This window comes from Channa argus, chromosome 7, assembly GCF_033026475.1.
Source record: "Channa argus isolate prfri chromosome 7, Channa argus male v1.0, whole genome shotgun sequence".
NCBI lineage: Eukaryota > Metazoa > Chordata > Actinopteri > Anabantiformes > Channidae > Channa > Channa argus.
The window spans coordinates 2,898,441-2,915,711 of NC_090203.1; the positions used below are offsets into that span (position 1 = coordinate 2,898,441).

The 17,271-nt window shown below is 44.7% G+C and overlaps 1 protein-coding gene across 13 annotated transcripts in view; it reads right to left on the reverse strand.

The window, feature by feature from the left end:
• cspg5a (chondroitin sulfate proteoglycan 5a) overlaps positions 1–10,245 on the reverse strand; it is a 42,379-nt gene extending 32,134 nt beyond the window's left edge. For 3 of the 13 annotated variants that reach the window (XR_010914842.1, XM_067510406.1, XM_067510401.1), the window contains exon 1: positions 9,729–10,245. Coding sequence is in view for 11 of the 13 variants with exons in the window: in XM_067510406.1 (XP_067366507.1) it covers positions 9,729–9,819 (91 nt within the window). In the remaining 2 variants the exon portion in view is untranslated. Of the gene's footprint in view, positions 1–4,306; positions 4,486–9,728 lie in introns of all 13 variants that reach the window. The other 10 variants (XM_067510407.1, XM_067510396.1, XM_067510402.1 and 7 more) reach the window with 6 other exon arrangements.
• Positions 10,246–17,271: the final 7,026 nt, after the last annotated feature.

Here is a 17,271-nt window from a genome sequence, read left to right on the forward strand (position 1 = left end):
TAAGTTTTAAGGTTTAAAACTAAAGGTTCGAAATTGATTCTTGACCAAAAGATCATCTATGTGGACAACACGTCCTGACAGAGCTAAGATGAAATGCACATTTGTGAATCTAAAATTCAATGAGCACTTAGCAAAAATCTTACTGCTGCTGAAGATTTTCCGAATGAACTTTGCGTCCTGTGTTTTATGGCACATTTGTCATCATGCAGAATCCGAAACCTACTGACAGCATCTTCGAAGTTGCCAATTTATGACACAAAAACTAAAATTATTTGGTAAACATGACTAAACTAAGACTGACCAGCATCTTTTATCCAATTAAAAGTACAGATGCGGGGGTGGGATGGGGGGGAGGGGGGGGTGTCTGGAGCTGTCGGGACAGACCGACCGAGGTCCAGAAGAGACAAAACTCTCAGAATAAAAGAGTCTTTGTTTGTTTCCCTCCCACTTTAGATGAGATAATCAAACTGCATTACATGAACAGACTCCTCACACTGCATGTGTGTGTGTGTGTGTGTATGTGTGTGTCTGTGTTGTCTCTCTGCCAGTATAACCTATTACTAAGTAGAGTAGCTTCCAAGCTCCTCTGGTGAAGGGTGTGAATGGTCTTAATAAGAGCAGTTTGGCTTGTCTGCATGTGTGTGTGTGTGTGTGTGTGTGTGTGTGTGTGTGTGTGTCTGTCTGTCTGTGTGTGTGTGTGTGTCAGAATGATTGTTGGGAGGTGATGGCGGCTCAGGGCCAAGTGCTGTTAGGCTGTGCTGGCCAGGCGCCGACCCTCAGGCTGCTTTTGTTTAACCCAGATCAGTTTGGAGAGGGGAAGCCACTGAACCACCCATTCACACGGGGGGCTGCGATTGGCTGCGACAGACTGTTAAGTGGAACCTAATTGGTTCGGACAGTTAGGGCCCGGCAGCTAGTTTGCTGACCCAGACGGGATGGAGGAGGGGAAAGTTTGGACAGTGGATGGCAAACAAACAGAAGCCTTCAGACTCCTGTTGACACAACGGTGACCCCGAGAGCTCAGGGCACTGAAAATAGACAAAACACAAGCAAAATTAAAAAAAAACCTACTTCATCAATTTGACAATACAGGCGCATCATTAAGAAGCACACTGCAAAAGCCACAACACAACCAAATGATTTCACCTTTTAGCGTCCCCTCAGAATCATTGCAGACAACTGTCACGTTTCCAGGGGAGACTAAAAAGTGGACATGTAAATGTAGTTTTTGTTGCTCCCGGAGAAATTTCCGTAGTGTTGTCGTTTTGCAGCACATTTCTTAATTTGGATGTGTTGTGACTTTGTGCTATCTCGACTTGCAGCGCCGGGAGTTCTCAGGGCCACCGTAAGAAACCACGAAGGTTTTGAGGATTTAACATTTGCATTTAGCAAGTAATGTAAGTGCAAGGTGCAACATTTCCCTGCAGAGGGAAAGTGCTACGCTGCCTTTCAGGTCGACAACATGCACAGATATAAGGAGGCTACAGAGGTGTCCAACCACAAACAGTCATGGGAGGTTTGATGCCTAATACGCACCTGCGTCAAATGTCATCACATCATTACCTGTGGCACAACATCTCTGGCCCACCAGGACCCAGCTCCACATGCTAGTGGGCTCAGTAGGTTATAATCATGGGATATTATGCTTGGCAGAAAACAATACCTTCAGAAATAGGCTGTAAATTATTAAACACAGAAACCATCCATCTCCCGCTGCTTGGCCAAAGTGCGGTTGTAGAGGACGCGGACTCGGTTACGTAGCCCGGACCTCCCTTTTCCGAGCAATGCTCTTCAGCTCCTCCTCTGGGATCCCGAGCATTCCCAGGCCTGATGAGATATATAATCTTTCCAAAGGGTTCTGGGTCTGCCCTGGGGGCTTCCCCCCACCTGGGCCTGCCATGAAAACCTCCAGGAGAAAGCGCCCAGGGAAAGGGAACGGAGTAAGAAGGAACACTGGTGTCTCTCACCCTCCCCACAAAGACTTTTGCAGCCCATAAACTGTGTGGCCAAACGCAACTCTGGCACCGGTCATATTTACTACAACCACTAGAGGTCACCAATGATCCAGTAGGTAGTAGGTGACCTGTCCAACCATAACTATGGCTGTAATGGTTGTGTGTGGGCTTTAAACACGAGGGAAGAGAACATTTATTTTTATTAAAAAAAGAAAACCGAGTGAGTGAGAACCTCTAACTCTAAATAGATTTTACCTTCAAATACCTGAACATCAAGAAGACACAGACTTTTCTCATTTCCACACTAAATCACCCTAATGAGTCAGACATGAGGCTTTTTTATCTTTACTCAAACTGCTCATTAATATCAATAAAGAGGAGACGCACACTAACTGAAACCTCAGCATCAATTTTCCACAGTCTCTCTTCCTTTCACTCATCTTTTTTCTCTCTCATTCCATCTCCTCTCATCCTCCTCTCAATCAAATTAATCCGTTCACATTTTATTATTTCTTCGGTCCCGTCTCTTCTTCCCTCTACCTCCATTTCTTACAAGCATTTCGATCTCCGTTTCTCCTCTGTGGCTCCTTTTTTTTTTTTTTTTTTCTCCCCTTCTTCCATCACATAAATCCTTTCATTTAAGACTCCACAGGTGGTGGGATGAAGAAAGGATGTGTTGCCATGGAGACGGTCTCGGCCTTGCTAGGGTTGATGCGGCGCTGCAAACTCGACGCGATCTGCATCCGAGCACATTGAACACACTCACTGAGCACAAAGGGACACAGGCGTCTAATAATAATGTGTTTATCTTTGTACAACTGTGATTTTATGAGACTGAAAAATGTGTGTGTGTGTGTGTGTGTGTGTACCACTCCTAAAGGCAGGTTTTAAAACCTGTCTATAAGTGGTTGATATGATGGAAATGATATGAAATTGTTAATAGCATAATTGGATCATTCTTTTGTGCACACAGTGTTTTAAAATATATTTCCACTAATATATATTTGCCTGTTTTTAATTTTGACTACAGCCGTCAGCACCATCTTGCAGCAGAGTACTAACAGTTTGCGGACAGAGTTTAATATCCTTGAAACTACGTTACTATTGGAGCATTCTGGACCTGATTTATGTCCAGTGCTGGTGTAGACAGTCGTATATGCTTTAAATAGCAAGAAGGGAAATAAGGGTGTGGTACACGCCTGTAAACATGTTTGTAGCACGTTGTATTTGCATTGATTCCCACTGTAGTTGTTATGTTCCAGACATAATTACTGCACTGAATACGTTGTGGTCCAATCATTAGTTACTGTAGTTGAGGCACCGTTCTAGTGGAATCTATTTTCGGTGGAGGTCTGTAAAACTGAAAGCTATATAACAACACTTTTGCCTGATTGCAGCTGCAGAGAGCAGCTGACGCTGAGCTCAAACTGTCCACCTAATTATTTTACTGCTCAGCACCCATGAAGCTTTTTACTGGAAGTGGCTGCTTGTGAAGCGCTTTACAACGTTGCAACATTGCCATGCAAGGTGCCCGAGACACGTTTCAGGGTTCGGGGATCGAACCACTGACCCTGTGGTCCGTGGACGACGGCCTTACCAACCTCAGGTACTACTGTCTGCACGTTTCTGAATAACTGTTGCTGCTGATGCGATGGACCATTGTGTCCACACCACTTGTCCCTGTGACGCCCCTTATTTAGTTCCTAAGTTGGACTCACGCCTGGCCCACTGCACCTGCCCTTTAATCATTGGGCTCCCGGGAAACTCCAAGCACGAGTGTTTGAACATCGTGCCTTAAAAAGAAACGTTCGGTTTTTCCCTCGACTGACGCCAGCTGTGTTTCATATCAGCGTGACACAGACGCGTTTCGTGCTGCGATGGACAATGACGTTTATTCTGTTCTGCTCATGATACAAACCTGATGAATCCAGCCGTCCAATAAGCATCTGTCTTTCTGCAGTGTGTGTCTTCACACGGGGGATGTAACGGGCGGACTGAATGCTAATATGACAGGCTCGCCGCGGTAGAGGAGACGTGCACGCTCACCCAGGGCGACGTGCACACCTCCGGCACGAGCATGAACCCAATGACTTGCTACAGAAAGGACACAGTGACACACAGTCTCGCACCTACAGCGCACTAACAAGCACACAGGTTTTGTGGCATATAAGACAGTGGAACAGAGAGATGTGGTCTCGCTTCATCTTCCATCTCTCTGTGTTTTTACCCCTCGTCTCTCTGTCATACACACCACCTACATGAACACACACATACGTAAATGACTGTTCAAGGGCACAGAGAGTTTGAGAACACAGCTAACTCAGCAATGCGAAAAAAACAAGGGAGCTCACACTGCATCCTAATTAATGTGTCTTTGTGTGGGAAGGAGAGAAGCAGCTCGGTTCTGTCAAGCTGTTCGTGAAACTTTTCCTGAGCCTCTACACCGGCAGTAAAAACGTCTGGACGATCACCGCCAAGGGCGGCGACAATGACACTCCACCCAAACGAGGGTCACGCCTGCGAGTCAGAGCTGCAGCAAAAAAAAAAAAGAAAGAAAGAAAGAAAAAGAAAATGACTGGGACAGGAGGCACAGAGCACGAACGGACACTCGGGAAGGCAGGTTTTGTTAAGGATGGACAGTTTTATTCGTGCTTGTGTTGAAAAGCTTCATAAAACGCTTTCTGCACTTTCTGCTCGTGTTAGCGTTTGGCTGCTGGGGTCAGTGCACATTATCTTGGTTTAAGCCGAGTTTGTAGGACGTCTCGAGTGTGAGCTTGCATTTCAGAAAGGTCGACCCTAATAAACCACAACCACCTGGATTAACCAGAATGTTTGCAAGCTTTTATCACAGAAAACATGCTGCTAATGAAGGTGTACATTGATGCTCTGAGGTTTACTTCTATTATTATTTATTTGCACCAGACAAGATGCCGAGTTTAATTGTTCATGTCACGTGTTCAATGACAATAAAGGTATTGTGATTCTGGTAAAATGGACGATATTCGTTGGACACTAAAATGTTCATGTGACATTTGGGAGGGTTGGATTGTTTTAGGCCGTAGCAGCGGTTTAAAAATTACTCACTGGCAGAGAAATTTCAAGAAGGAAAAAAAGAGTCACATTTTAGTCCCCGTTTTCTGTCGTCTGAAAGGATCCTGTGGTGGAAATATTGTGGAAACTGGAGATTGGGATCAAACCTGCTTCGATGAAACAATGGTTTTTCTTTAGTCTAAATATTAATTTAAACGGTTTTACTCCTTTTTAACGTCATTTCATGTTCTTTCCTTCTTGTAACTGGGCAAAACCCAGTGAAATCGGATTTTCTGCACAAAATCTTAGTCGCACGAAAACATTTGCACCTCAAAGGAGGCTAAATGGCAAACTGTGCGCACACACACACACACACACACACACACACAGTGGCACAAAGAGAAGTCAGCAGCTGGTCGAGCAAAACCTGCCGCCACCTCCGTACACTAATGTCGGCCCGCAGACTCATCCAAGTGGGAGGATATTAAAAATGAGACTGAGATCACTTCATATCCCAACAGCAGATTTAGCTCAGATTAGCCAAAAAAAAAACTGATCCCAGTTTAGTGCAGTAAGAAAATTTTCTGTGGCTCCTCGTTTCCCGCAGAGAAAAGCGTCTTTATCGTTCATGCTGCAACCAAATATTATTTTTATTATCGATTGCTTGATCGATACGTTGTTCCATCTACTGTATGAAATGAAAAATTTAATCACAAACTGCTTGTTTTGTCAGATTAAAACCCCTAAACATGATAAAAAAAAAAAACAGAAAAAAAAGCTGAAAATGCAAATTTTAGGGTTATATGGGAGGATATTACTAAGTAAACATGCATAATCATGATTAGGTCAGTCTGCATTTACCTGCTGGAAATAGTTTTTCCTTCATTAGTCTAAATTTCTGCTTTACTCTTTCTTAATGTCCACTCAGTAATTTATTGTTCTACTAACTAATACGTGATTTTTTTCTACAATGGGACTTCGGAAAGGGAACCAGGGTCACTGGCTTGATGGTCCTGTGCATTGTACACCCACCTTTCCCTTAATGAAAGTACTGTTGATTCAAATAAAATGTTCCCTACGAAGACTTCATCGCATTTGCAGCTTAGTTGTATACGAACGTAATTATTAAGGAGACAGGGTTTGGTGTTTGCCACCTCTACCTTCACCTTACGCTGTATCTCCCTGTGCTCCTGTCTACTCTCTTCAGTCCTCTCAGTGTCCCTCTTCTTCTTAGCTAACCTCTTTCTCTGTATACACTCCTGAACTTCCTCGTTCCACCACCAAGTCTCCTTGTCCGCTTTCCTCTTTCCAGATGACACACTGAGTACCGTCCTACCTGTCTCCCTGATCACATTAGCTGTAGTGATCCAGTCATCTGGAAGCACCTCCAAACCACCCAGAGTCTGTCTCAGCTCCTCCCTGAAAACTACACAACATTCTTCCTTTTTCAACTTCCACCACTTCATCCTCTGCTCTGCCTTCATCCTCTTCATCTTCCTCATGACCAGAGTCATTTTACACACCACCATCCTGTGTTGTCTGGCTACTTGCATTAGTAAGGAGCAGGACACAGTTAATAAATCTCATGGAGCAGTGGCAAAATATATGGTTTAGGTTGATCATTAATTGTATTTTCTATCATTTATTGTCTTGGTTGCCTGGTAACTGGTCCATAAATCACAATTGAAACGACCAATTACTCAAATATTGTAATTAGAAGAAGCTTGAATATTTAAAGTGAAAGCTTTGGTGAGAGATTGAAAAGGAGTTGGATTAGATTAAGTGGATTAGGAATTACACTAAGATTTGATGAAACGCGCTCACACTTCATCCATAGGTATAATGCTGGGCAGAGTTAGAGAACGGTTGTGGTTTGCCACCAAGGGCGACCATGGTGCCTGAGCACGAATAACCCCTGATGTTTGCTGAGCCAACACTAAAATATTCACATCTGCTCACACTATGAAATCATTATGCATATGTAATAATGATATCATCCACAAATTAGAGCTGTAATGACGGACTACACCCATTGCCAGTGGCTTTAGAGGCACCAACACACAAACACTCACTCACTCACACACACACACACACAGTCTGTGGGCGTTGAGCAAACCCGACGTGCCAAGAAATTTCCAAGGGTGCCAAAATTCAACCAACATTTTGAGAATTCAACGCGTGAACTCATTATGGCGGCGACGTGATCACGCGGTTCTGCCAGGCAGTGTCACTGGATGTGTGTGGTTTCCATGGCGACAGGGAAGATGCAGAAATGAATATGCAAATCACCAGTAAACAGGACAAAATTACAACTTTGTTTTTCTTCTCCCTATTTATTTTTTATTTTTTTTGTCTTCCCGGCTTATCCTGTGAGTTCAGAGTCGCCACAGCGGATCACTGGTCCACATGCATGGCTGAGGATGAGGACGTGTCAAAGTGTCTTGCCCAGGGACACTTCGACATGTGGTCCAAGTGCACCGCGATAAAAAAGGCTGGACTGGGTTAGTGAAGTCATGGAGGGAGGATTTGGCTCAAAGATCAAAGATAATCTGTCAGTGAGTAGATATGTGTCAGCAGGGCAGCAGAGGAGAACAAGATGAAGGAAGAGCCAAAAAAGATGGGAGTCCATCCTGTCCAACCACGAGTTTTAATGCAGAAATGTGGGACCAGTACTCCGTCAAAAGCCCCTCACCATTCGTGGGGGGAGGCAATGCAAATGGCTTCTGAAGACAAATCAGACGGGAAATAAAGATCAAAAAGTTCACGGGTCGTCGCTGAGGAACGTGTTCCGCACGCTGACTTGCCATGAGTTTATTTTATTTTTTATTTTACACTGGATGCCCTTTGCTGACGAAACCCTCCCCTTTTTACCCGGCTCGGAGCTGGGGCCAGGTGGCCCTCGGTGTTTGGGCGGGGCCACACCTGGCCGGATGCGATATGAAACCACGACCTTCTGCATCCCAACCTACCACTGAGCCACAAGCCCGACAAACGAGACAGGAAAAGATCTACAGTATTCTGGCCAGATGTAGTCAGTTTAGGGCAGTAGTGGGGCAAACTCCACACTTCAGCACGGAGGTGTGAAGAGTCATTTAGTTAATATCTGCTTAGGTCCAACATCACAGCAGCTACAATATCTGTTGAGTTACTTTGTGTTTCCTTTCTGAAGGCAGCGTCATCAGAACCTTTCTGATCATCCCTGCATTTCTTTGTATGGTTGTAGCTCTAATGCAGTATTTGTTTGCATCTTTGTATAAGTCAGCTGCTGCATAAGTGCAAGGAAACTACATGGAAATCGCAAGAAAGTGTAACAGTGCCTCAATTCCCAATTAAATCACAGGTTGATGCTTTAACAGTTTGGCTTTTGTTAAGATGAATCACAGAAGATGGGACGTTGCTTATTGCTGGTTATCATGCCAACCTGGCCGCATGCTGCTTTTTGATTTTGGCATTGATGCTCTGATCTAACTCACAAGAAATCAAAAAATGACTATTTCTGCAGGGGCCTTTAAACATTGCTTATATGCTCTAATATCACACGCGCTTGGAGAAAAGCCTGATCCGTGTGTAAAACGCTGCTCCCCCACCGTTGTAAGGTTTTTTCTTTTCTTCTTCTTTGGTAAAGCTTGGTGTTTTGGGTATTTCTCCAAAGAAAACGCGCGCAATAAACACATTTGTGCATGTTGACCTTTCACAACCCAGTACATTTCAGCCGTTGCCGTGAAAGGATCGGAGCAGATTACATTAGATTATAAAGACAGACTGATTTTATCTCGTGCACGCCCCTGCATTATTAATCTGACAGTAACACGGGCCGCCGTGCGCAATGAATCTCAGCCAGAGACACAGTGAAGACGAAAAGAAAGTGTCGGTTGTTATATTTACTCGGTGTTTCCCCCCTGTGTGTGTGTGTGTGTGTGTGTGTGAATGCCCATGCAGATCCCTTCATGAATTATTCAGCAGGCCCCTAATCCTCGCCTTTGTGTCGCTGTAGAGCCAGTGCGCCTCCAGGGATCCGGTTTACTGCATCGACTGGACCCAGTCACACTCACAAATCTGTGTAATTTCTTCTGGCCGTAAATTCCTACAGTGGTGGTTTATAGTGGATCTACAAAGCTCCGAATGTAGATTTAGTGGCCTTCGTTTTGCCACGGTTGTCAGGTCCTACACCTGCATTTCTTCAGTGTCTGGACTGCCCCCCCCCCCGTGTCTTACAACGGTGGCGATATAAGCACCGAGATGACAGCGGCATCACTGCAAGATGATTACGACCCATGGAAGATCATCGTGTAACATTTGAACTAAAATGATTGACTTGCTGTGTCAGGTTCACGCTGACCCCATTCTTACCTCTGCGTGTCTGCCTGTGTCTTCATTCTGACCTCATTTTGGGTTGGAGCATTCGGAATAATTGGGCATGTGTGTCTCCTAAGATTCCATCACGCGTGGAAATCGATGTAAATCTTACTATTCGCATTTTGAGGCCAAACGTGCTAAACAAAAATATCAAGACCACGTCAAATGTCACCAAAATGTAGCAACCTAAAGCCCAAAAGTAGCAGATGAGTGTGAAGTGCTTCCTAAGCTCCAATCCGAGCCTCACTGACCTCCTTTCTGGCTCCCCTGTGGGACTGTGTTTAGGTGCCCTGAATCCACAGAGAAGACGCGCTGCTGCAGCAGGAGAAGGACATACAGGCAGCAATGCATGTGGGCATTTGTGCGGCGGGAAGGGCCGTTTCTTACCGCTGACAGACGGTGGGATCAAGTGCAGAGCCAGGACGCACGACAGCAGTCTCCAGGATCCCGTGCAAAAGCTCGCCTCCTTCCCCTGCATCCTCGCCGTGCGGTGACAGCCTCAGATGATCGGACAAAAAGCAGAAAGAGAAAAGCCCGCCTCGAATAATGGTGATAGAGTTGGGGGAAAAAAGTAATCCGGACGAGCTGATGTTGGTGCAGTCTAGACTCCAGCCTCTCTGCGCTTCTCCTCCATAGCCGCTCGCTCTCCGCTCGTCTCCTCGTCTCCGTTTAAACACGCCGAGGCTGCTTACGGCTCCATCGCCACACAACAGCGGACGTAGATGGTGAAGGCGAGGGTGGGGTGATGGTGGTCGTGGTTGGAGGCGGGAGGGAGGGGAGGTGTGCGTTCTGGGGGGCGCAGACGCACGCCGTGCCTCGGCTCGGCTTGGTTTGGCTCGGAAAGGATCGGCACTTCGGGGCCGAGAGGGAAACACGCACGGACGAATGCCGCGCTCTCATCATCTGGGGAGGGCGCGCGCTCACACACACACACACACACACACGTCCTCCCCCTCACATTTTCCCAAGACGTTTCTCTCCCCCTCCTCTTCCTCCTCCTCTTGCTCCATCCTTCCCTTCCCTAAAACTTTTCCTAGTTTTTCCAGATTTTCACGTCTTCCTCCCCCTCTGACCTTTTTCCTCCTTTGACAGAAAGATATCTCCTCCTCTTCATCCTCACTTGTTTTTCACATTTTAGAACTTTTAAAAACTTCGTTTCAATTTTCTGGCAGAAATCATTTTGGCCACTTCCCTGCACATTTTTCCAAGATGCTGGGAAATTTCCTCCTTTAGCTCTTCCTCATTCCCAAAGTCACGTTTCCTCTTTTTCTCTTCTCCTCCATCATATTTTTTCTTCTCTCCACCTTCGTCTTGTCATTTCTTTCCTCAAAAGCCTCTTGACAACTTCCTTTCCCGGATCTATTCCTTGTTTCAACCTCCTATTTCTTTTTCTCCATCTTTTCCATTGGCGTAAACATTTCTTTTTACTTGTTTGTTCTTCAGATACTTCCTTCCCTACTATCCTCTTCCTCCTTTTCCCTTCACATTTTCTTCATCTTGCAACTTCATTTCAAGTATATTCATTAAAACCTGCATCTGGCACAGAGCCTGTAACTCACTAGGAGCCGCACAGTAAATAATCATCTGGAAACAGATGAACATCCAGTGTCTTGCCTATTTAAGCAGAGGTCCTTTATGGAAAATGAAAAACAACAAAGGTTCTAGTACAGAACCCTGAGGCACCCGAATTGTAATTATGAGGGAAGATGGTTCGAGGCCCTCAGTTTGCCCTCACTTCCTTGTTTATCTAACAAGTTATTTTCAAACCAATCGACTCTCTATTCCTGCTCTACCTCGTCGTATTTCCTCCCCTCCTACATTTCCTAGCAGTTTTCCCATCTCTTCCGCCATCTCCTCCTCATCCTCCCTCCTTCTTTCCCAAAGCTTTCAGTCATTTACTATTCATCAGAAAGTGTTGGATCTCAGAAGGGGTGCACTTACTCTGCACTTACTTCTCCCCTCGAAGGAAGATCGGTCTGAAACTTAACTTCCCTTCACTATGTGCATGTGTGTGACAGAGAGCAGGAGGCAGTTTGAGGTGATGTAAAATAAAATTAATAACAACAATAATACGTAGGTGCCCTTAAAACAACCAACATCGTTTAATGATGTGACACAGAGAAGGAAACAAAAGGGGGAAAGGGAATATGGGGAAGCGTGGGGGTGTGCTGGTGAAAGGGGCGTGCGGAGGGGTAAATTTGGGGGGGGCTACACACGGTGATGAATGCCCAAGGGCCCTAGGGGTAATGATGGTGGAGGGGGTTGTGGGCATTCTTCCACACACAAAAAGCATAAAGGGAGAGAGAAAGTCTGGGCAACAGGAGATGTGTGTGTGTGTGTGTGTGTGTGTGTGTGTGTGTGTGCAACTGGTTGTTTATGTGCCTGTGTGCATGTGGAAGCAGCAACAAAATGCAATATTTAAAAAAAGAAATAAATGCAAAATGTTTAGTGGAGGAGAAAACGTGTTCAGTGAGTTGTGAAAAGTAGGTCAACAGGACGTTTTTGGTTGCTTCCATTTAAATAATATAAAATCTGCTGCCTTCGAGAAACGTTATGAAACTCTGTATGAAGTCTGTGCATCCTGCCTTCACCTTTCTGCCTTCAGCACAGTTCCACAAAACCCCCAGTTTATTCATTACAACCATAATAATATTGCTTTTGTTTCCCACAGACCTTCACTGGACGACTGGTTGTGCTGCGCGCTGCCAATATGAGCTGCAGCGACACGGCGCAAAAATTTCATTTCGGTTGAGCGTCAGTCATGTTTGTTGGAAAAGTGGCATCTCCCAAGTCTAATAAACTGGGATTTGAAATTTTCTTTGTCGCGATAATCAGTCATATGACTCAGGTGAAGCACCAGAGCTAATTGAACTCTCCAAATCAAGGCTTATTAAAGGCTCCTCGCATCCACAAGGGTCCGTGTGATTGGACCTGTCTACAACACACACACACACACACACATCAACAACATCATTCTCCAGTACTGCAGATTAACGCCTCTTACTGCTCTCATGTCTGATTCGGGGTCACGTGCTGCCGTTGTGATGGCCTCGACCAAAAGCTTCACTCGTGTCAAACAGGGGACAGCGCTCGTCAACACAAGGATTAGGGCCGTTAAATCCCTCGTTTTTCACCTCCCCAAAATATATAGAGCCCCATCGACCCCCCCCCACCGCTCTGCTTCTCTGAGGGAATAATAAATGATATTGCAGCAGCGCGACCGACCACAACAATCACTTGTTTTCACACTGGAAGCAACAACAGAAAAATCCATCTCCAACAAAGATGAACAAACTGTGAAGCCCCCGTTTGGCTACAGTCATAACCAATGACCTATCAATGTAAGGTCATCGTTCTTCCACAAGGAACAATAAAGTTACTGATTCTTGAATTGTCTTTGTGAGCAAAACAGACAAAAAGAATGAATGGATGGACGAATTTAATGGCTTGTTGTTTTTTATTATTCAAATTGATATTAGGTCATTATATATTTTTTTTGTTTGCCCAGTTTTACAGTATTATCAGTGAGTGTAATTAGAAGCTCACACACTGTCTGAATAAAGTGACCCAGAAATCCGCTTGCAGGCCGAGGTGAATTCCAACGCCATCGCTCACAGTCGTACGCACTGGAGCCTCCTTCAACCAACAGTCTAGTGTGTTCAGTGCGCCACAGCAGACCGGGGGTCGTTTTTTTGACCTAAATCTCTACACATGCAGATTAAATTGCATCAAGCCTTATTAGCTTCCTCCGTATGAAACAGGAGATGGTGAGAACAGAACGGGACGTCTGAGCTTGTTTCACAAAGACACGGTCTGCTGCACACGTGGAAATAAGATTGTGTGTCCTGGTTTATTGTTGCAGGAAATACTGTCGTGTCCATATGAACGTTGATACAGTGTCGCCGTGACCAACCCTCTATACTGGCAGGAAAACAGTCTCTTCCTAATGTTCAGTTCATCAGGCGACATATGGGAACGCGTCCAGCATCTCTTTCCACCCTCGACGGCGTAACGTGATGCTAAAATCACGCAGGTTGGGTAAAAGCATTTTTTTGGTTTATTTATTTGCTTCGTCTCTTCTTATTTCACTTTCTGTTCCTGGGCTTTGCCTGCTGTGTTTGCTAACCGGGGCAGAAATAAACAGTCTGTCCCCGGATTTCATAACCAACCCTTCCCCGCTCCTGTCTCCCCGAATTATTACCCCACATTCCCTCAACACACACACACGCACACTAGTCCTTGTTTTTCCATTGGCACTAGATGCTTCTGCTAAAATGCACAATAAATTACCACAACTGCTCCAAAAGGCCAAAAAAACTGCAAATCCAAATGTACATGCAAATCCAGTCTTAAATGTTTTTAAAAGTCCGACTTGAGCTTGAATTGATAACAGGGCTACAATCCTGAACAGTTCTGGACTTTACTGCACAGTCTCCATATGCTGCCCAGGCAGCACCACACGGTTTGTAACTACAATAGCTGAATCACGCCGCAGTGATTATAGCTGTGATGCAGTGGTGCCTCTGTGTCCATCAGCTTGTTAAAATGTTTTTCAAACTTCAAGCAACCAAAAGTTAATGAATGCGGTTCGGGATCCTGTTACAGGATTACTGACCCCAATATTGGAAATGACTACTCTTTCAATGTTACTGTGTCCTTCATTATCCCAACAATTCAATTCAATTCAATTCAACTTTATTTATATAGCGCCAATTCACAACAAAGTCATCTCAGGGCACTTTACAGAATAAAGTCAAGATTATAAAGATATATAGAGAGAACCCAACAATTCCCCCTGGAGCAAGACATAGGCAACAGTGGAGAGGAAAAACTCCCTTTAACGGAAGAAACCTCCAGCAGAACCAGGCTCAGGGTGGACGGCCATCTGCCTCGACCGGTTGGGGTGAGTGGAAAGGGGAGAGAGAAAAGAACAGAGCAACAAAAGCAACAACAAAACATCTGGCAGATTGGTAGGATCAGTAGCTTCACGTTGGAAGACAATGAACCTGAGATGCATGTGTTTGGACTGTGGGAGGAAACCCACACAAGCACAGGGAGAACATGCAAACTCCACACAGACGGCAGGCGGATTCAACCACTGCACCAAGTCAAAATAACTAACAATATAATTATGTTGTCAAACAGCTTCCTCGCAGACAGGAGACATTGTACAAGTGTTAAAATGACGGAGTCCCCGTTTAAAAAGATGCAGGAAGTCAGTTCGACTGGATACAGCATTAGTGAAAGTGTGCAATTAAACTGCAGCTTCTGCGAAATTCACAGCTAACACTGTTCTGCTTGAAGGTTCTTTCAGGGGAACCACTTTCAAAGCAGGTGATCCTGACTGTTCGTACGCCCTCATCCCAGCTCACCTTGGCTGTCATCCTCTGTAAGCAGCTTCTGCCAGGATTTATTTAAGCACACTTCACCAAAACACCTGCCTGTTGCTGTTCTCCACCTCTCAGCCTGAGACAGCGGGGTTCTTTCCTCACTGCAGCCCGGCGGCAGCTGATGGACGAAGACAGAGAGTTACTGAGCGTCTTATGTCACAGAGTTCATTTGGAATAAACTGATATTTTCATCCATCCCTCCTTCATCTTCACCTGTGTCGGTAGCTGCTATGATGGGAACCTTCAAAGAGAACACAACATCATCATCATCATCACGTCGTCTTTTTTTCACTATGTTTGGCTTCTTTGACTGTAGACTTTGTCACACTTGCCTGTAATAAAGTGATTAAAGACACAAGCCCCTCTGTGGCAGTAAAACACGACGGATCAGGCCACAGTGGGCGATTGTAATCTTAGTGCAGGTTCTCCATGGTCCACCATCTTGAGATTTGTGTGTAAAAGCCCACGGCTTCCCAGGAGACACAGTGCATCTGAACGTATTAATAAATTATACTAGTTGGCCAGCAACGCTACATTAGACGAGGAATTTTGAAAAGCTTCATGAGCTTTGCTGCTTTTGAACCAATTTCGGGCTCAGATGTGAAATCTCCAAGCTCAGTATCACTTCAGGGCAAATGACTTATTTACAGTCAGTAGAACAGAAATAGCACCACCTCACACTTTAATGCAGCGATACATGTTTTTGCTCCTCCACAGCCTAAAACTCACAGGAAATCCCGACAGTGATGCACAAGGACACTAAGACTCCACAGAAATCCCTAAATCTCAACAACTGAACCCATTTCCCCAACAGCAAGTGAACAATCACTGCAAACACAACCGTAAGTCTGCGCGTAACTTTTCCTGCTGTGCATGAGAAAGATCTAAAGAGCATTTCAAAAACTAAACTACTGCATTTACACATAAAGCTGCACATAAACTTACATTTCAGTTGGAGGTTTCCCTACACAAATTCAATTATTTTAGTGGGGTTAGGTGTTGTAGCTTTTCAGGAGATTTTGTTGGCTCCCTTATGAATTAGGATTTTCATGAAATCTATTTAAACTTATTTTTCATATTATTGCGAGTCATTGTTTGTCTTAGGGAGCAAAGGCACATTTCACGAGGTCCGTGCTAGATCCCAATACTGGGGAGTATGTTCAAGGCCAAGTAAAGTTACAGAGGATCTGAGTTTTGACTCACCTTCACTCTAAATCTAGATTTATGCTACTGCAATGACAAAAGAGATGTTTTCTCTAATTTAATCTATAAACTTGGAAAATAAAGGATTTGACATCTTTCACGGTCTAAGGCTTTGTCTGACTTTGATTGGTTCCCTTTGCTGAACAATAAGCTGCCAGTTTTCACTTTCAACCTCATCTGTGCCACGTAACAGGTGCAGCAACAAAAGCAGGACAAAAAGCAGGACTTGGTAAACGGTTTGTATCTTACTCATGTCCCTGTGCAATGTCTCCACATTCTGTTGACTTTTCCATAAACCACAAGTGTTAGTGGAGTTCGGTGGATTTCTTTTCGAGACTAAACGCAGCAAATCCACGAGAAGGTCAAACCCAGAACAAACACACTCTCTGAAACTGAAACTGCATTGTTTTAAACCCACAACTTTGCACGTCCAACTTTAACACAGCATGAAGTACTTTTAAAGTTTTGCGCAATTCAACCGTTGATACACGTCACTTCTTCGTCTTGCTAAGCAACAATTTGTGGCACGTGTGTAGAAGGACATGGTCTACGGAGAAGAGAGGGAGTAAGAGGAATGTAGACAGGTGAGCAGACAAGGTAAAGAGAGACAGGAGGTGTTGAGACAAGAGGACAGGAGAGGATGGAAGAGTTTTCCCTCAACACGTTCAAAGGTTCAAGAACCGAGGGTGTTGTACAGACTGTGAAGCCGCCTCGAGGCTAATTTGTGATAATGTGCTATATAAATAACATTTGACTCAGCTTGAGGACAAAGACAAAGAACAAGGATGAGAGAGAGGGAGGGGAGGTGTCTTTGTGTGGCTCCCTTCACCCCACACACCCGTCATGCTGTGAACCGCTGGCCTACTTTAGCTTTCTCCATTTTTTATGACACACACACACACACACTCCGTGCCACATAAAAGTTCGAAAGACTACACGCACACATACACACAAAGTGTATCATCACAGTGTACTGTGGACTCTGAGACAGTGTTGTACGCTATGCGCACGCACACACACACTTATGGCAGCATAAGTGCAGCAGTGAAATGTCAACTATGAAAACTTGCATGACCACACAACCTGAAATAGGAGATCGGGTTGTACTGTGTGTGCACGTGTACTATGAGTTAAAGGTTATACGTGTATAAGATCCATCAACCTTTCTGATCTCTTTTGTGACTGTGTGTGTGTGTGTGTGTGTGTGTGTGTGGGGGGGGGGGGGGCTGGCGTTTGTTTCGTTTGTCTATTAGTTGATTATTTATCCATGTAAAGCATCTTTAAAAGTGCTTCACACATTAAAAAAATATTATTAAATATTTATTATAAAATTTGTT